The 20,891-nt window shown below is 40.4% G+C and overlaps 1 protein-coding gene across 1 annotated transcript; it reads right to left on the minus strand.

Moving 5' to 3' along the window:
* Positions 1 to 200: 200 nt before the first annotated feature.
* Positions 201 to 15,514, minus strand: LOC148047090 (vomeronasal type-2 receptor 26-like). The gene is made up of 6 exons (XM_087707762.1): positions 15,306 to 15,514; positions 14,300 to 14,567; positions 10,234 to 11,028; positions 8,328 to 8,540; positions 5,639 to 5,765; positions 201 to 1,105 (listed from the first exon to the last, which is right to left on the minus strand). Exons 1-6 carry the CDS (start codon positions 15,512 to 15,514, stop codon positions 201 to 203), a joined length of 2,517 nt encoding a protein of 838 aa, XP_087563888.1.
* Between the last annotated feature and the right edge of the window lie 5,377 nt (positions 15,515 to 20,891).

Here is a 20,891-nt window from a genome sequence, read left to right on the forward strand (position 1 = left end):
AAACTAAGGAGATAGGACAGTTCAAGAGAGATCTGTGGCCAATTTGCCATTCTATTAGACAAGGATGGGGGACACTATCTTCCAGGCACAAATCAATTATTTCAAGCACAATGGTTGGCCCAGCTCCTGTTTTAAAACAGCCCATTTTCTACTTTTGCCTATTGGAACATGTTGACATTGAAAATTCTTATTTCTTGCATTTATACATTTCTTCTGGTTGTAAGCTGTTCCTTTGTATTCAAATCTGGCCTTAGAATGATAATGTAGCACTTGGGGATGAAAATGCAGCCCAGCAATCCAGCACTGGAGGCTAAGATGGAAAAGACCTGCACAGCCACCATGTACTTCCCTTTAGTGCTTAGGTAGGTGGGCACAAAAGTCACCCATACACTGCAGAAGACCAGCATGCTAAAGGTGATCAGCTTGGCTTCATTGAAGGCCCCAGGGAGATTCCTGGCCAAAAAAGCTACTGTGAAGCAGATGGAAGCTAGGAAGCCCATGTAGCTGAGGGTGATGTAGAATATGACAACAGAGCCTTCATTACATTGCAGGATAATCAATCCAGGTTGGGAGTGTGGGTCAGAACCAGGGAATGGGGGTGAAACTCCTAACCAGATGCAGCAGATAATAATTTGGATAGCAGAACAGGAAAGAATGATTGAGTTGGCCAAGCTCTTCCCCAACCATCTCTTCACTCGGTTTCCTGGCTTTTTGGCCAGGAAAGCCAGCACCACTGTGGTCGTTTTGGCCAACAAAGATGAAACGGCAACTGAGAAGACAATGCTGAACACTGTTTGTTGGAGAAGGCAGGAGGCCTTCCTTGGTTGACCAATGAAAAGTAAAGAAGACAAGAAACAAAGCTTGAGGGAGACCAATAAGATGTAAGATAGGTCCCGGTTGTTCGCTTTGACAATGGGAGTTTCTAGGTATTTAATGAATATGACTAAAATAAGACTTGTGGTTAGGAACAAGAGTAGAGCAAAAGAGACCAGGATGATACCGAGATGTTCTTCATAAGACAAGAAGGTTATTCTTTTGGGGATACATTGGACTCTGTTCTCATTTGGATATTGATCATCTGGACATTTGGTGCATTTTTCTGTATCTGATAAAACAAAAACAATATTTCTACTAGATTCTTCACTTTTACCTGTGAAGAAATACTTCTTGGGAAAACAGCTGATATGGGAACAATGTTCCAAGATACATTTCTTAACAATTCCACAGAAAAATGTTAAAAGGAAGATCATTTTCTTTATAAAAAAGACATAACGAAGATCTATGAAATATGGGGAAGTCCAAAGACTTCATGGCAACCTAGATTATTAAAGTAATTAATCAGTCAGTTAATCTTTCTAGGCAAACATCCTAATTCCTGCCACATGACACTTTTTAATATAATGAACTCAGAGGATGTCTCTCTCATAAAATCTAGTTGGCTGGCAGAGAAAGCTAGTCCTGCTCAAAATCTGGAATGCTACTTGGACCTGTGACAATATGGGTGTAATGAGATGGACCCATGTGTGTCCATCCCACTTCACTGTTGACCAGTGGTGCCTTCCTAGTGATCCTCAAAAAAAGACTCATGTGGAACGCATGGCAATAATCTTTTCAAGAGGTTGACTTGAGGCAGTTCCTCATATTTCAAAGTCCTCTTATGTTCCTATGAAAATAAATATAGAAAAATCTCGGGGGAAAAGCAGAAAAATGTTTTTTTCTGACAGAAGCTTGCCCATTTGTATTTTATTTTATTTATTTATTTGTTTCATCAAGCATGAGTTAGATAACAGATACAAGTATAGACATGATTATAAATACATGAAATGGATACGAATAAAAGGGAATATTAGGACAGGGACGGTAGGCATGCTGGTGCACGCCCCTTAAAGATCCCTTAGGAATGGGGTTAGGTCAAACGTAGACAGTCTAAGGTTAATGTTTTGGTGGTTTGGGGAAGAAACCACAGTGTCAGGTACAGCACTCCAGGCAATGACAACTCTGTTGCTGAAGTTGTATTTTCTGTATCAAGTGTGGAGTGGTTCACTATTAGTTTGTGTCTATTGCGTGCTCATGTGTTGCTGTGGTTGAAGCTAAAGTGTTCATTGACAGGTAGGACATTATAGCAGATAATTTTATCTATTATGCTTAAGTTGGATCGAAGATGGCAAAGTTTTAAGTTGTCTAAGTCTGATGGCATAAGTTAACCTATGGAGGACTCTTCTCAAGATAAATCTCTGGACTCGTTCAATTGTACCATGTTTCCCTGAAAATACAACATGTCCTGATAATAAGGCCATGATACATTTTTCTGGTGGACAAAAATATAAGCCCTCCCCCACAAATAAGCCCCCTGGACGACCCCTCACCTCCGGTCAGGCAGAGTGCCTCTCACCAAACTAGCGGTATTCCGAAGGTGACAAGCCACGGGAACTGAGGGGGGGAGGAAAAGGTGATCGTGTTCCTTGGCGCCTTTGGGATACTGCTAGGTTGGGGAGCAGCATGGTGCCCAGTTGAAGAGGGGGGTTGCCGGGCAGCTGCTGTTTTGCGAGCGGACTCCCAAAGAGCTGGGCACAGCCTCATGGGAGAATGGCCATGAAGCGACCATGCTCATGAGGAGCCACGCTGCAAATCCCCTTTCCAGCCGGTCAAAGTGCCATTCACTGAGCTAGGGGGATTGCCAAGCTGTATGAGTGCCTGTTTGCCACCACCTTGCTCCCGCAGCTTGATGCCTTTGAAATGCGAGTGAATGGCGCTCTGCATGGCTGGAGAGGGGCGGTGCATGAGCAGCTGTTCCACTCACGCCCATGGGCCTCCCAGCCTCACCATGCCCTGGCCCAGCTCTCCTTGCAGAGCCAGACACCTCCGCTGCCGCCGCCACCGCCACCATCCCAGCATGGCTTTTTCGGTGCTTCCAGCAGTGGCAACTCTGGGCATACGCTCTATGATTGTGAGCCAGCTGCCGGCAGAGCATACAACCATAGAGTGTATGCCCAGAGTTGCCACTGATGGAAGACTCGGTTTGCAAGTCACCGAAAAAGCCATTCTGGGATAGCGGCAGCTGCAGCAGCTGCAGCCAACGTGCCTGGCTCTGCAGGGAGAACTGGGCCAGGGCATTGTGAGGCTGGGAGGTGCCAAGCCTTGGGAACTGGGCAGCAGTGAACAGGCGCTCACATGGCTTGGCGACCCCCTTGTTCAGTGAATGGTGCTGTGCCAGGCTTGAAAGGGGGTTTGTCGGGTGGACAGCACAACACAGCCATTTCACCATGAGGCTGTGCCCAGCTCTTTGACAATGGGAGTTTCTAGGTATTTAATGAATATGACTAAAATAAGACCCGTGGTTAGGAAAAAGAGTAGAGCAAAAGAGTCAAGGACGATGCCCAGATGTTCTTCATAAGACAAAAATGTTATTCTTTTGGGGATACATTGGATTCTGTTCTCATTTGGATATTGATCATCTGGACATTTGGTGCATTTTTCTGTATCTGATGAAACAAAAACAATATTTCTATAAGATTCTTCATTTTTACCTGTGAAGAAATACTTCTTGGGAAAAGAGCTGATATGGGAACAATGTTCCAAGATATATTTCTTAACAATTCCACAGAAAAATGTTAAAAGGAAGATCATTTTTTAAAAAAACACAAAACTAAGATCTAATAATAATGGGGAAGTCCAAAGACTTCAAAGCAATCTAGATTATTAAAGTAATTAATCAATCTTTCTAGACAAACATCCTGATTACTGCCACATGACCCTTTTTAATATAATGAACTCAGAGAATCTCTCTCTCATAAAATCTAGTTGGCTGGCAAAGAAAGCTAATCCTGCTAATAATCTGGAATGCTACTTGGACCTGTGACAATATGGATGTAATGAGATGGACCCATGTGTGTCCATCCCACTTCACTGTTGACCAGTGGTCCCTTCCTAGTGATCCTCAAGAAAAGACCCATGTGGAACACATGGCAATAATCTTTTCAAGTGGTTGACTTGAGAGGCAGTTTCTCAAAATTCAAAGTCCTCTTATGTTCCTAGGAAAATAAATACAGAAGGATCTGGAAAAAAAAAAGCAGAAAAATGTTTTTATTGAAAGAAGCTTGGACATTTGTATCTTCATCCCTAGGAAGTGGGCGGCATACAAATCTTATTAAAGTTGCAAAGTATTTGTTTTATTTATTTGTTTGTTTCATCAAGCGTAAGTTATAGAATAGATATAAGTATAGACAAGATTATGAATACATGAAATGGATATGAATAAAAGGGAATATTAGGTAATATAAGTCTGGGGGCATAAGGTATTCTATGGAGGATTCTTCTCAGAAAAAATCTCTGGACTCGTTCAATTGTATCGTGTTTCCCTGAAAATACGACATATCCTGATAATAAGGCCATGACACATTTTTCTGGTGGGCAAAAATATAATCCCTTTCCCCCGCAAATAAGCCCCCTGGACAAAACCTCACCTCCGGCCAGGCAGAGCGCCGCTCACCAACCTCGCAGAATCCCGAAGATGCCAAGCTGCGGAAACCAGGGGGAGGGAGGAAAAGGTGATTGTGTTGCTTGGTACCTTTGGGATACCGCTAGGTTGGTGAGCAGCACTGTGCCCAGCTGAAGAGGAGGATTGCCAGGCGGCTTCTCTCTTGCGAGCGGGCTCCCAAAGAGCTAGGCACAGCCTCATGGGAGAATTGCTATGAAGCGACTGGGCTAATGAGCAGCCACCCCGCAAATCCCTTTAAAGCCAGGCACAGTGCCATTCACTGACCTAGGGATATTGCCAAGGCACCAGGCACCACCAGTTCCATAGCCGCACCCGCTATCCCACCATGGCTTTTTCGGCTTCTTCCAAATTGAGTCTTCCAGCAGAGGCTGGTCTGTGTACACGCTCTATGGTTGTGGGCCAGTTGCCAGCAGAAGCAACTAAAAGCCATTATGGGATGGTGGCGGCGTTGGCAGTGGCAACGGTGGTTCTTGGCTCTGCAGGGAGCACTGGGCCAGGGCATTGTGAGGCTGGGAGGCACGTGAGCGAGAGCGGAACAGCTGCTCATGCAACCACCCTCTCCAGCCATGCAGAGTGCCATTCACTGGCATTTTGAAGGTGCCAAGCCATGGGAGCTGGGCGGTGGTGAATAGGCACTCACATGGCTGGGCGATACTCATAGTTTAGTGAATGGTGCTTTGCCTGGATAGAAAGGGGGTTTGTTGGGTGGATGCTCATGAGTGTGGTCTTTTCATGGCACCACAGCCATTCGCCCATGAGACTGTGTCCGGCTCTTTGGGAGCCCACTCGGAAGAGAGCAGCCACCCGGCAATCCCAAAACAATAAACCCTCCCCTCATAATAAGGCCCAAGACATATTTTGGGTAAAAAGAAAATAAGACCCTGTCTTATTTTCAGGGAAACATGGTATTTATGTCTGATATTCAGTGCAGGTTCCGGACAGATGTGCTATCCTTCCACAATTTCCTATCTTTCCCCAGCCTTGCTCTCAAGATCTTTTTGATATTTTGCCCCATAATTTAAAAAAATGGGCATTTTGATAATAAATAGAACAGTTGAGGTTCAGTACATCTTTCAAAATGCACTGTCAGCAAAGTGCTTTGAATTAATCCATTTCTGCAAGGTTTTCATTGTCACCCACCTTCCTGAGTGGAGATGGTTCCCTCTGGACAAGGAACACAGTCATAGCAGCAAACAGGCTCTCCTTCCCGAGCCCTCTTGAAAAATCCAGGACGGCATTTTTCCCCACATTTAGACTGAGGCAGGGACTAGACAGAAAAACAATTAAGGCCAAAGAAACTAGGTTGGGATTCACCATTCACAGAAAACCAATGAAGACAAGTCAATCAGTCTTTGGGCTTCATTTAGTTCAGTGAAAAATATCACCCAACAGGACTGGCCTGTCTCACTTGTTGCATTGCAAGGGGCCCATTTCAGATCCTATCTGAAATGTTATAGTTAAATTTGTTATAAAAGTTTTATGAAGTACTATTGTATTTAATTTACCAAAATAGAACAAAACCGATGAAGGAAGAAGCTTCTTACCCGTAGGTCCTAGAAGGTTTTTTTCTAGACTATGTTAAACATCGCCAAGCTGCTCCACTTTGAAAGTAGTTGAAAACTACCTCCCAACTATCCCACTTTTATCCCAGTTAAGATATAGTTATCCCAGTTTCGATACAAAGGAAAAAATTAGTACAAATCAATGCTATCAATGTTAAAAGAGATTTTCTTTGTTTCTTTGTACATTTATTTGCTAAATTTATATGGATGTCATGCTGATGAAAATTACTGCCAGGTTTCTAGAACTGTAGTGAGTTGAGATTCAGGTCAGGTTGTGGGAATGTGTCCATCAAAAAGGGTAAGTTGGGAATCTTTTACTGCAGAAAAGTGGAACATGAGTATGAGTCCTTTGTCAGAAAGAGATGTTTCTAAGGCTCAGCTAGGTATCTGAGAAAATATCCTTCCCTTTGAAAAACTACAATAACTTGACACCAACTGGCATAGAAAGACAGACACACATTTATTCTTAGTTATATTTGGAGCCTCCTTTTTTCTCAGAGACTTCAGTTAAACAGTGGCATTCAAAATTTTCAACATAAACTGTTTCTTACACGCCAAAGGCTAAAGCTAACTAGGATTTCCTTTCAAATTGTCCCTCTTTACTTCTGATGTCATGAATCACTTTTCTTTGGGTAAAAGTCATGTTTCAGAATTTTGGTTTTCTGAGACAGTACATTATCTCACATCAGAGAAATCATTATAATTTCATATAAACTTAAAGCCTTGGATTTTCTTCCTAAGTGTAGAAAGCCTATTGCATATCTTTGTGGGATGAAAGAGAAGCATGGATAACTGGCCAGGTCTTGTTTGCTTAAAACATCATAGAGAGGATGGACCTGCTCTTTCATGGCACACTGTCCACAGTCAGGACAAAGTGAATCTTAATTAGAAGCTTGTTTCCCACTGGGACCCCCATCCTGTCTTGATTCAATTTCGTGAGATTCACTCTGAATATCGGTCATTGGTCAACAGAATTGTCTTTTCCCTTTTGCCAAGGAGCAATCCGTGTTTATCCTATCAGCACCATAAACCCCAGAATGTGAGAACTTCTCTCACCAGTTTTATGGAGATACTTATTGCAGAGGGCATGATGTGTCCTAAAGAATCACCACTCAGCATCACCTGTTGGATATTGCCATAGTATACAGGCTTACTTGATAGTCCGCCTGCTGCCAATTACCTCCCACAGACCCATTAGATCTCACAGGGTTGGCCTCCTCCTGGTGCCATCTACCAGCCAATGCCACCTGGCTATTACCCGGGGGAGGGCCTTCTCTGTGGCAGCTCCGGCCCTCTGGAATGAACTCCCCGCAGGGATTCGGACCCTCACCTCTCTCCAGGCCTTCCGAAAAGCCGTCAAAACCTGGCTTTGTCGGCAGGCCTGGGGGTGATGAGTTCCCTCCCCTCTCGACATGTATGGTTGTGCGACTGTTGCCTACTTTTATTATTTGTATTTTGTCTTTTATGTTCCCCTTTTTTTCCCCTTTGAATTGTTCGTCGCCCTGAGTCCTCCCAGAGAAGGGCAGCATACAAATAATAAAATACCAATACCAATACCAATACCCCCCAAAAAAGATGTTCCATATTATAGCAACTGAAAGACACCAAAGGTGCTTTTTCAGGAAGCAACTGGACTTTCTTGTTTTCTTTGTTTTGAAGATACTTTGCTTCTCATCCAAGAAGCTTCTTCAGCTCTGACAGGATAGTGGAGAATGGAAGGATTTATATTCCTTGCAGAGAGCTGGTCATTCACATCCTTTTAGAGGATCATTGAAGCACTTGGAGGTTTATTTATGTCTTCAGAGTCACCTGAGTAGTGCTCCTGGTTCCTGTTCTCTGTAATTTTACCTCTGGAAATCCTTTCCTACTCCCACACCATCCCAAACTGTATAGCTAAAAGTTTGTAGAGATTCTCCGTCATCGAGAAAATCATACAAATCAAAAAACAGATAAACATCCAAGTGCTTCAATGACCCTCTATAAGGATGCAGATTACTAACTATGTGCAAGGAATATAAATTCTTCCATTCCACACTGTCCGGTCAGAGCTGAAGAAGCTTCCAGAAAAAGTACCTTTGGGACAACCATGACCTGGATGATTGAGAATCTCTACAGAACTGAAGGAAAAGTTGGTCAATGCTATTGAAGCCTCCCAAGCCATTTAACAACTCTATAAGGATTACCTCTTTTGGTGACTAAACTTGTACCACTTAAAATGGCTCCTAAGGCTTTGGAAAGCAAAGAACGGTCTCCAATAATTTCCTCACCTTGTTGAGCAACTTTAACCGTGAAAGGGCTTCTTCACTGATAATAAGTCTCTGTCTTTCAAGAACCCCTAGTTGCTCTTGGATGGGTTCCTCATTGGGGATAAAAACCCAGCTCATGATGTCCAGATCTGCTTTTACATCTCCAGTTTGGTCCAAGTACATTTTAAAGTTGGAAAGATTGCAAAACTCATTCTTCTCCAGAAAGGGGTGGAACTAAAATAGGAAGATACAGAAATTTTAAATTACAAAACTTTGTTTTTTATCCCATATTGTACTTTCATATTTGAAACTTCTTTGTACAGTTGCCTAACTTGCAATTATGCTTAGATTGGAGAATTAAGATTCATCAATATTATCAAAAGATACTGTATATTGACAGAATAAATAATTGTTAAATATGTTCAATTATAAGGAAACTCTTAGAGCAGGTTACAATTAAACAAAGAAAGAGAGGTTATTCATAAACTACTTGAAAAGAACAAGGTGATTACTAGAAAGCATAAAGTTGTCATGAAATAATTTGCCAAGATAATCATTTCTCAGGTACCAGTTGAGCCAATTGTATTTTGTCATAAGGCTACATTAACAAAACCTCTCAAATCTCAAACTGCTAATCTTCCAACAACTCATTTTTAAACGTAATAACTTAAGGAGAAATCCTTTCCAAGTTTCTTTGTCTGCCCTTTATGTAGCTGTAATTTCCCCACCTCTTATCTGATCATTCCTGGGCACCATCACTTCCTTCATCATCAATGTCATTCCCAAATATAATTAAACTTCCTGATTAGATTGTGGGAATGTTTTTGATGTAATTTGATTTTAGAGAATTATTAAAAACTACCTCCTGATCTATTTATTAGGAATCTAATTAGGTAAGAAATGGATGATGTGATAATAAAGTGAATAAAATCTATTTGTAAAATTGTAGTCAAATACTTTTCAACGTTCTACATAAAATGGAGTAGTCACGAATAGGTTAGCCCAATAAGTTGATCATCTGTTCTGCTAAGTTTACATTTATGACAAATCATGATTTCTTTTAAAGAAGGATTTATACTAACTCATAGGCAATGCCATTCAAAAATATTAATTTATAATATCAAATTGTTGGCAGAGAGAAATGAATAAATTAAATCTAGTAGAAACTATCTGCATTTTAGCAACTAGTGCTTAAGAAATTATAGTATCCCATATAAATACAAATGGATGGAAGCTACCAAGTAGATTTTGTATTTTTCTCATAATATTATATGTGGATCCTAGTCATTAATAATAATATATTAATAGTAGTAAAGAAGTTCAATGTCCCCTTCAATGATTGTCTTAAGGCAAAGACAGGGGAGTCATCAGTCCTAGTCCTTTACCTGAGATTCCTACAGAGAGGAGGGAGTGGGCTAGATGCTCTCTGGGGCTCCTTGAATTTCTTGAAAGTAAAATTCTATGATGGTGATCACAACTATACATACAGGAATATATTAAATACATGCTTCGTCTTTAAAAAACATTTGATAGATAGCTAGATGAGAGAGAGAGAGAGGGAGGGAGGGAGGGAGAGATAGAGAGAGAGGGAGAGAGAGGGAGGGAGAGATAGAGAGGGAGAGAGAGGGAGGGAGGGAGGGAGAGAGAGAGAGGGGGAGGGAGAGAGAGAGAGGGAGAGAGAGGGAGAGAGAAGGAGGGAGAGAGAGAGAGAGAGAGAGAGAGAGAGAGAGAGAGAGAGAGAGAGAGAGAGAGAGATCATCTATCTATAATAATGTCATCTCTATGGAACATTATGCCCCAACAGTTAGATTTGCCTAACTTGTTGATCTTTTGTAGCACTTGGAAGTTGAGAAGATTTTTCTTCCTCTCATTTTTATTCCTTCCTCAAAGCAACTAACTTTGATGCATCCTTGCCTACAACCCATACCTGCCATGGCTGCAGCCTTGAAGCCCCCAACCTCTCCTTGCCTGCCTTATTTGTCCACCTGGATCTAGATGAATATGCAGTACTCAAGGAATGGGCCAGAGTCTTGATGATACTGTAAACATGATGATCATTTGGTATCAGGAAGCTGTTCCTTTTCTCTTGGGTCTCCAGTGGTGCTTTTTGAGTGCATTTTCTTTGGCCCTTGATAGAAAAGAACTGCTTTGAAAAAGAACAGCGAAAAAACTTTTCTTGAAACTGAGGTTGTATAAAGAGAATGGGATCAAAGGCATCATCCTTCTGATTTTCTTTATCCTTGACATCAAAGTTCCAAATACTATGGACATATTTGAAAACACTGTGCCTTCCCGCTGTCCATTTCACAAGGGATGAAATGATCCAGACTTTCCCTTCAATGGGTCCTGGCAAATCTTCAAGGGTTAAATGGAAAGGAAGAATTATGTCCCAAATGGAATCATATTCTGTGAAGTGAACAAAGACATTGACTTGCCTCCAGTTAGAGAGGGCCTCCCTGAGGGATGCTGTATGGCCAGTCATTGAGATCTGTTGTGATATAACAACACAAATTCCATTATTCACAAGAAACGGAGTAAACATCCTCATGAAATTCTCTCCATTTTCTGTGTCTGAAGCAAAGAGACCAATCAAGGTCCATCTGAAATGGAGGAGAAGTTGGATAATTCCTGGGTAGTGGATCCCTTCTTTGGGCACCATCCCGTGGAAAAAAGGGAATTGACTTTTATCTCTAAGAGCTGCTGAACCAGTTGCATAACTCATCTGAAAAAAACAATACTGTATTATATTTGGTTGTGAGGTCAAGTTCAAAATAGTCCTTTTTCATAGATCCAAGTTGTTTGTCAAAGACATTTTAGTATAGTTTATTACTGCTTAGTCATTTGTCCATATCAAGATACAGACTATAAAGAGCAGAACAAGACCCTACATAAAAATAGAATAAAAGAAACAGATTAAATACAAAAGAACAATGCTAAAGAATGAATATCAAACTTCTGAACCACCCCTTTACTGTGATCACATCCATATAACCTCATTTCAAATGCACCATTTTATTCAAATAAATGTCAGTAGATGATGATGATGATGATGATAGATAGATAGATAGATAGATAGATAGATAGATAGATAGACAGACAGACAGACAGACAGACAGACAGACAGAATTCTGACCAACCAGCAAATATGTTGTTTAAACATAAGGATCTGAATATGATATTTATAAATAAATAGATCTATTTAATGGGCATTCTAAGATACTGATCTCTCTCTCTTTGTTTTACATTTGACAATAAAATAATAATTCTGTTATGTCTTACATCTCTGGAATGATGCAAATACAACACTGTTCATTATTATAACTTGATTAAATATCTATATTTAATCACTGTGTCCAGCTGCTTAAATATTGTTACTGAATACCGTCCTATGATATCTAGTTATTTCTGCTTTGAAATACTTGATAAACTTTCAAAGGCACAATTTTAGCTAGTCATCTTTTTCAGTGCGCCAGCTTTCCTGAAAATGGGTATATTTTTCTCTGCTTAGATACTCTCAATTCTTTGTGCACCAATCTTTTCAGCTGTAGTTGTACAAAACATGGAGAAATCAAACCTGTAATATAATTTGTCAGTTGTACAAGCCAAGAGGTCTTTAAATGAAAATTTATCTGTTCTAACAAAAACAGATTTGGGAGTCTGTCAGTTTCTAAGCTTTAATTTTACACTAATAATTATATGTCCTGATTTTAGATAATGAGCAAATTGTATAAATTCCCAATTCGGCTCTGAGGGCATCAGCTGAAGTCATCTTAAGATACTTCTCAGATGCTGAGATTGGGTTTGTTCTAGTGGTGATATCCATTTATAGCCCCAAACTGCAGCTTTGTGTAAGACAGTGGTACTCAACCTTCCCAATGCCGTGACCCTTTAATACAGTTCCTCATGTTGTAGTGACCCCCAACCAGAACATTGGTGTCTCTGTTCCTAAGACCACCGATGGTCCTAGGCGACCTCCGTGAAAGGGTCGTTCGACCCCCAATGGTGTCCTGACCCACTGATTGAGAACCATTGCTCTAAGAGAATTAGGATAATCTTGCCCTTATTTAAATTTATAACTTACTGATTGAGGCTAAGGATGGTGGTTATCTATGATTTTTTTTCTGTTTTTGCAGTAATTTCACTTCTGCCCTTGCTTTAAGTGAGTTCCTTTGATAATGAGGGACCCAAGGTGCAGTTTCAGACGTAAATAACCTTGATAAAGAAATGTGTTAATAGCCATCTATTGCCATGATATCATTTTCCAAAGAACATAACTTTTTAACATGTCTGATTTATTTATAATGAGACAATTATGATGAGATTAGGGGTCTAGTCTTCTATATAGCCAAACCAACCCAACTTGTGAGCATAATAACATATAAGCATATTGTTAGGGTTCCAAGTAACACACTCAACGGAATTAAAAACTCCAAGGCAGGTATATTCCTCAAAGTATAGATTTATTGAGCAGCACATATTGGCACATCTGAGGAAATCTGACTCTAACCCCCCCCCCTTCCCCAACACACACACACACTCAGGTTTCCCCCTTTGTTAAAAATAGAATTTTCTTTCCACTGCCCATGTAGTCCATCACATGGTCCAATCAAGCCCCAGTCCAAGGATCCCTTGGTTGCATATCCAACCTCTTTGCTGGTGAGAATGTTCTCAGTTCTCAGAAGAAAGAATTTTATTATGGCTACAAACCTATTTCTCCCTCTCCGCCTCCCGTTCTCACAACTTGACTCACTTTGCTGTGGAAGCCCTGAAAGTGCTGACGAGGAAGGAATGGTTCCAGGGCTGACACATATAGTAATGTGTTCAAATAACTGTTTTATAGTTTAGGCATGTGTACTTCAGAATCCTTTGTTAGTCCTGGTAAATTGTTCATCTCTAGACTGCATAACTATCAAATGTGCCCCATTTTCTCATGCCTTGGTAAACTCAAGCCTGCTTCTCATGGCTCCATTGAGCTCAAACCACCCTCTCTAACCAGTCCTTGTGTAACGAGATCAGGACAGCAGCTTTGCATTTTATGGACAATTACTTTCCTCCAGGATATTTCTGGGTTCACAATGACAGATGGTGCACTGAGTTCTAAGAGGACAGAAAACTACTCCTTCCCTGAGTGATATATTTTGTAGTTAGATGGCAGAAGACAAAGTGGTCAACAGTGCCTAAAGTTTCCTTGTTTAAATGGAAGGAATGCACTTTTCATCTACCTACTCTCAATGCAAATGGGTTTTCTAAAGGCAACCAAACTTTCTTGGTTTTTTTTTCCCTTGAAATCATTTTACTTCTCATCCAAGAGTCTTCTTCAGTTCTGGCTGATGAGAATTGAAACATTTTCAAGGAAAAAAAACAACAACATCCAGTTTCCTTATGACCAGGATCACTAAGAATCTCAGCTCAAGAAGAAACTAAGTTGTGTGTGTGTGTGTGTGTGTGTGTGTGTGTGTGTGTGTGTGTAAATTACTGTTGCCATCTTCCATCCAGCTAATATAATATATAACAGCTATATTATTTCCTTAAATGAACTTGTCAGTAGAAAAACCTGTCAGTTGAGTTATTGTTTGAATACTTCAGCAAGTAGCTAGTTCTCTCCAGGGGTTCTATTGTGAGGTTTTGTTTTGTTTTTAAAGAATTTGAACATGAACATATTAGGGTAAACATAACGTAATATATAAAGTGTTTGCATTTTTATAAAATGGATAATTAATGCTAAGATCCATATATATTCAAATGTAAATAAACTAATCCATTGGAATTATTTAATTGAATATAGGCTTTGCTCACCATTGAAAATACCATTATGTCCATAAAGATGGTTTTTATTCATGTGTGTATTATATATGTATGTAATTTATTTAATTATTTATTTCTCTTCATGATTCAAAAAACCAGCTCTTGAATTCCATTGAGTAAACATGATTGGATATATTGCCCATTCACCACCACTTCACTGTACCAGATAGAGAAACATGTACACAAACCTGTGGGACCTTGTAGGTGCCGACTAATGTTGACATCTGGATGGAGATGTCCCTATAAGTTGCATCAAGAAGGGCCAAAATGTTGTCTTTCCTTCCACAGCTGTAGTTGGGAATATTGGCTTCTCCAGTCGAGAGCATGTCCACCAAGGCATCTGAAGTGCCAAGTGTGTTCAAATAGTTGTCATGGATGTTAAACCCAAGTGTGAGATTGTGCAGAAGCTGGTGATTCCTATTTACAACATGAATGGCAAAAATGTAGTGGACAATTCTATCCTGATCAGTAGATAAACTTCTGTAAAAATATTCATGTTATTATTATCATCATTAACGGAAACAATAAGACTTGTTATTTATTCCTCTTTGTCTTCAATTTAGGGCAATATTGGTTCACAATCAGAGGCATCACCTATCACCATTTAATTTTTATGAGTGTTGAGAATATGTAGATAATCTTCCACCAGGGTTAAGAATCACAAATGCAGAGAATCATTATTTGTAACATTTTTAATTTTCATTTCTTCAACAAACAGCGTTCAATACCATTCAATAATTAAAAGTAGAGCCATCATAAAATGAAGAGGATGTTTCATAAGTGACCCAGAAAAGAAACTCTAATTTCAAATCAACCTTCATTTTTATAAGAAACAGTCTTTGAATAACAATGAGTGGTTATAAAAATATGGAAATAGGCTGCACAGATTCATCTACAACCCTTTCAATAATTACTATAAACAAAAGTCAGTATTCAAATGATGAGTGAAGGAATAGATGGGGAGAGGAAAATAACCTGGATATGTTTCAGATATTTTTCTGCCATGTTTTTGGATTTGAGACTCTTACAAAAAAAAAAAAGATAATAAGAAGCCATGGAAATCAAAACAATTCAGGAAGTTAAATCGGTCCTGCAATATTCATCTAGGAGTATATAAAATATGAAGAAAAGAAAGAAAGAACTTCAAATGGAGAGAATGCAACTCTATGACAGTGAATGACTTACAGATCTGACTGTGTATAAGGAGCCATGTTGAAAGGAAATGTTAAATTAGATAGTATTGTTTCAGTGGTGACCACACTAATGAGATGGTCTCCTGGTTTATAATAACTCCATGGCTTTTTTCTATCTTCCTCCTCCAAACTTTGCGGGCACTTCATTCTAAGCTTCCCATAGACTGGCTGGGATATCAGCAGCATCAGCAGCAGAACTAGGTGATTCATAATTCATAAGCCTGAATCAATCCCCTTCCTGTTTCTAAATAAGATCAACAAAAAGAGTTAGAAGAATTCAAAGCACTCTCGCAAGGTGGAATGCCAGTGGCTTTCCAAATTTAGAAAGAGACATACCCAGCTACACTTGGAAAGGAGAGAGATGCATTCGGGATCCCAGCCCCTGCCTCTATTAAAATTGTGCCACACAGAGTGTAACCCGAGACATTTATCCTCTTCTGATGCAACATCCCTTCCATGTTGCTACAGTGTGATGTTTACATAAAGGCACTGGAGAAGTAGCAGCAGAGGTCTCAAAGAATGGAATGATGATTCACTATAATTTTCAGTAACTTCTCCTCTAGGGATCTAAACTTCTATGGGGCTTTATATGTAGAAGGGTAATTGTAAAATAAGCTAGTGAAGAACCATAGACACTCCAATTGGGACATTTTAAAAATGAACTATTAAAGAGATAAAGATTTTTTTAAATCACATCAATCTTGGAAAACTAGTTAATCTTACACATGGTGTGAAGGAAATTGGTGCATGCATATGATTAACAGTTTGTCTCAAATACAAAAGACACTATACAAAACCTGGCCATATTACTAGGTGTTTCTGCAGATGCATCAGAAAAAGAGATTTGCTGCACGTTGGTCAATGGTACAGACTGTGACATAGTACTTAAAGGCTAAATATTTCTCCAGCTCCAAGAGAGGATGAAGCAGACTGAGAACATCTTGAATGCTAGGAAGATACAGTCATGATCTTCCAAGCTCTTCCCCAACCATCTCTTCACTCGGTTTCCTGGTTTTGTGGCCAGGAAAGCCAGCACCACTGTGGTCGTTTTGGCCAACAGAGAAGAAACAGCAACTGAGAAGACAATGCTGAACACTGTTTGTTGGAGAAGGCAGGAGGCCTTCCTTGGTTGACCAATGAAAAGTAAAGAAGACAAGAAACAAAGCAGGAGGGAGACCAGTAAGATGTAAGAGAGATCCCGGTTGTTGGCTTTGACAATGGGAGTTTCTAGGTATTTAATGAATATGACTAAAATAAGACTTGTGGTTAGGAACAAGAGTAGAGCAAAAGAGACCAGGATGATACCCAGATGTTCTTCATAAGACAAGAAGGTTATTCTTTTGGGGATACATTGGACTCTGTTCTCATTTGGATATTGATCATCTGGACAGTTGGTGCATTTTTCTGTATCTGAAACAAAAACAATATTTCTATTTCTATCAGATTCTTCACTTTTACCTTTGAAGAAATACTTCTTGGGAAAACAGCTGATATCGGAATAATGTTCCAAGATACATTTCTTAAAAATTCCACAGAAAAAATGTTAAAAGGAAGATCATTTTCTTAAAAAAAAAAAAACACACAACGAAGATCTATGAAATATGGGGAAGACCAAAGCGTAGCAACCTAGATTATTAAAGTAATTAATCAGTCAGTTAATCTTTCTAGGCAAACATCCTGATTACTGCCACATGACACTTTTTAATATAATGAACTCAGAGGATGTCTCTCTAATAAAATCTAGTTGGCTGGCAGAGAAAGTTAGTCCTGGTCATAATCTGGAATGCTACTTGGACCTGTGACAATATGGATGCAATGAGATGGACCCATGTGTGTCCATCCCACTTCACTGTTGACCAGTGGTGCCTTCCTAAGTGATCCTCAAGAAAAGACCCATGTGGAACACATGGCAATAATCTTTTCAAGAGGTTGACTTGAAGCAGTTCCTCAAATTTCAAAGTCCTCTTATGTTCCTAGGAAAATAAATATAGAAGGAGCTGTAAAAATAAATAAAAAGCAGAAAAAAATGTTTTTTTTTTCTGACAGAATCTTGCCCATTCGTATTTTTATTTATTTCTTTGTTTCATCAAGAATGAGTTAAATAACAGATATAAGTATAGACATCATTATGAATACATTAAATGGATACGAATAAAAGGGAATATTAGGACAGGGACGGTAGGCATGGTGGTGCACGCCCCTTAAAGATCCCTTAGGAATGGGGTTAGGTCAAACGTAGACAGTCTAAGGTTAATGTTTTGGTGGTTTGGGGAAGAAACCACAGTGTCAGGTATTGCACTCAAGGCAACTCTGTTGCTGAAGTTGTATTTTCTGCAATAAAGTGTGGAGTGGTTCACTATCAGTTTGTATCTATTGTGTGCTCATGTGTTGCTGTGGTTGAAGCTGAAGTATTCATTGACAGGTAGGACATTGTAGCAGATAATTTTATGTACTATGCTTAAGTTGGATCAAAGACGGCAAAGTTCTAAATTGTCTAAGTCCAAAATTTCAACTCTGGTGGCATATGGTATTCTATGGAGGACTCTTCTTATGAAAAATCTTTGGACTCATTCAATTGTACCATGTTTACCTGAAAATATGACATGTCCCGATAATAAGGCCATGACACAATTTTCTGGTGGGCAAAAATATAAGCCCTTACCCGCAAATAAGCCCCCTGGACAACCCCTCATCTCCAGCCAGGCAGAGCATCGCTCACCAGCCTAGACATGTCCCGAAGGTGCCAAGGGGCGGGAACCAGGGGGGAGGTAAAGGTGATCATGTTGCTAGGTGCCTTGGGAATACTGCCAGTTTGGTGAGTAGCACTGTGCCCAGCTGAAGAGGGGGGTTGCAGGGTGGCTGCTCTCTTGCGTGCAGGCTCCCAAAGAGCTGGGCACAGCCTCATGGGAGAATGGCCATGAAGTGACCATGCTCATGAGCAGCAACCACGCAAATCCCATTTCCTGCCAGGCACAGCGCCATTCACTGATCTATGGGTATTGCCAATCTGCGTGAGGGCCTGTTCGCCGGAGTCTTTCTCATGCAGCTTGACACCTTTGAAATGCCAGTGAATGGCACTCTGCATAGCTGGAGGGGGGGTGCATGAGTAGCTGTTCTGCTCTCGCTCATGCGCCTCCCAGCCTCACGATCTCATGGCCCAGCTCTCACTGCAGAGCCAGGCAATTCTGCTGCCGCCATCCCAGCATGGCTGTTTTGGCAGCTTCCAAACCGAGTATTCCAGCAGTGGCCACTCTGGGCATACGCTCTATGGTTGTGGGCCAGCTGCTGGCAGAGAATACAACCATAGAGTGTAAGTCCAGAACGGCCAGTGCTGGAAGACTCAGTTTGGAAGCCACCAAAAAAGCCATGCCGCGATGGTACGGCAGCAGCGGAGGTGCCTGGGTCTGCAAGGAGAGCTGGGCCAGGGCATTGTGAGGCTGGGAGCGGAAAAGCTGCTTGCGCAACCCCCCTCTCCAGCCATGCAGAGTCTCATTCACTGGCATTTCTAAGGCGTCAAACTGTCAGAACTAGCCGGCGATCAACAGGAGTTCATATGGCTTGGCGATACCCCTAGTTCAGTGAATGGTGCTGTGCCCAGATGGAAAGGGGGTTTGTTGGGTGGCTGCTTGTGAGCGTGGTCTCTTCATGGCTGTTGTGTTGCGCTGCTGCAACAGTGCAAGACAGTCATTCGCCCATGAGGGTTTGCCCGGCTGTTTGGGAGCCCACTCGGAAGAGAGCAGCCACCCGGCAACCCCAAAATAATAAACCCTCCCCTCATTATAAGGCCCAAGACATATTTTGTGGGTAAAAAAAAATTAGACCCTGTCTTATTTTGAGGGAAACACAGTATTTATTTCTGATATTCAGTGCAGGTTTCAGACAGATGAAACAGTTTCCTATCTTTCCCCATCCTTGCTCTCAAGATCTTTTTGATATTGTGCCCTATTGTTTAAAAACATGGGTATTTTGATAATAAATAGAACAGTTGAGGTTCAATACATCTTGTACAACATGCACTATCAGCAAAGTGCTTTTGATTAATCAATTTCTGCAAGGTGTTCATTGTCACCCACCTTCCTGAGTGGAGATGGTTCCCTCTGGACAAGGAACACAGTCATAGCAGCAAACAGGCTCTCCTTCTCGAGCCCTCTTGAAAAATCCAGGATGGCATTTTCCCCCACATTTGGACTGAGGCAGGGACTAAGCAGAAAAACAATTAATGCCAAAGAAACTAGGTTGGGATTCACCATTCACAGAAAACCGAAGTAGAAAAGTCAAGTAGACTTTGGGCTTCATTTAGTTCTGTGCGAAATATCACCCAATTGGATTGGCCCGTCTCACTTGTTCCATTGCAAGGGGCCCATTTCAGATCCCATCTCAAATGTTATAGTTAAATTTGTTCTAAAAGATTTATGAAGTACTATTGTATTATATTTACCAAAATAGAACAAAACCGATGAAGGAAGAAGCTTCTTACCATTAGGTCCTAGAAAGGTTTCTTCTAGACTATGTTAAACATTGCCAAGCTGCTCCACTTTGAAAGTAGTTGAAAACTACCTCCCAACTATCCCACTTTTATCCCAGTTTGGATACAAAGGAAAAAAGCAATACAAATCAATGCTATTAAAGTTAAAAGAGATTTTCTTTATTTCTTTGTACATTTATTTGCTAAATTTATATGGATGCCATGCTGATGAAAATTACTGCCATGTTTCTAGAACTGTAGTGATTTGTGATGCAGGTCAGGTAATGGGAATATGTCCATCAAAAAGGGTACGTCGGGAATGTTTAACTGCAGCAAGTGGAACATGAGTATGAGCCCTGTGTCAGAAATAGATGTTTCTAAGGCTCAGCTAGGTATCCGAGAAAATATCCTTTCCTTTAAAAAACTACAATAACTTGACAAAAACTAGCATAGAAAGACATACATACATTTATTTTTAGTTGTTTTTGGAGCCTCCTTTTTCCCCAGAGACTTCAGTTAAACAGTGGCATTCAAAAATTTTCACATAAACTGTTTCTCACACGTCAAAGGCTAAAGCTAACTAGCATTTCCTTTCAAATTGTCCCTCTTTACTTCTGATGTCATGAAGCACTTTTCTTTGGGTAAAAGTCATGTTTCAGAACTTTGGTTTTCTGAGACAGGACATTATGTCACATCAGAGAAATCATTAAAATTTCATATGAACTTAAAGCCTTGGATTTTCTTCCTAAGTGTAGAAAGCCTATTGCATATCTCTGTGGGGTGAAAGAGAAGCATGGATAACTGGCCTGGTCTGGGTTGCTTAAAACATCATAGAGAGGATGCACCTGGTCTTTCATGGGACACTGTGCAGAGCCAGGACAAAGTGAATCTTACTATTCAAGCAAAACTTTTTTATTTTTTCCATTTTCATAACATATAATCACATGTATACTATTACATAGCCAATATCATATTGTATTGATTATTAATTACATCAGTACGTCTTGCCATCAACTCCCGAAAAAAAAACATAGAAACCAATTTTTGGCTCTTTTGCTCTCCATACAGAGCAAGACAAAGTGAATATTCATTAGAATCTTATTTCCCAGTGGGACCTCTATC

The sequence above is a fragment of the Thamnophis sirtalis genome, unplaced genomic scaffold (assembly GCF_051295495.1).
Source record: "Thamnophis sirtalis isolate CommonGarterSnake01/CBP01778 unplaced genomic scaffold, rThaSir2_p1.2 scaffold_3, whole genome shotgun sequence".
Classification (NCBI taxonomy): Eukaryota; Metazoa; Chordata; class Lepidosauria; order Squamata; family Natricidae; genus Thamnophis; species Thamnophis sirtalis.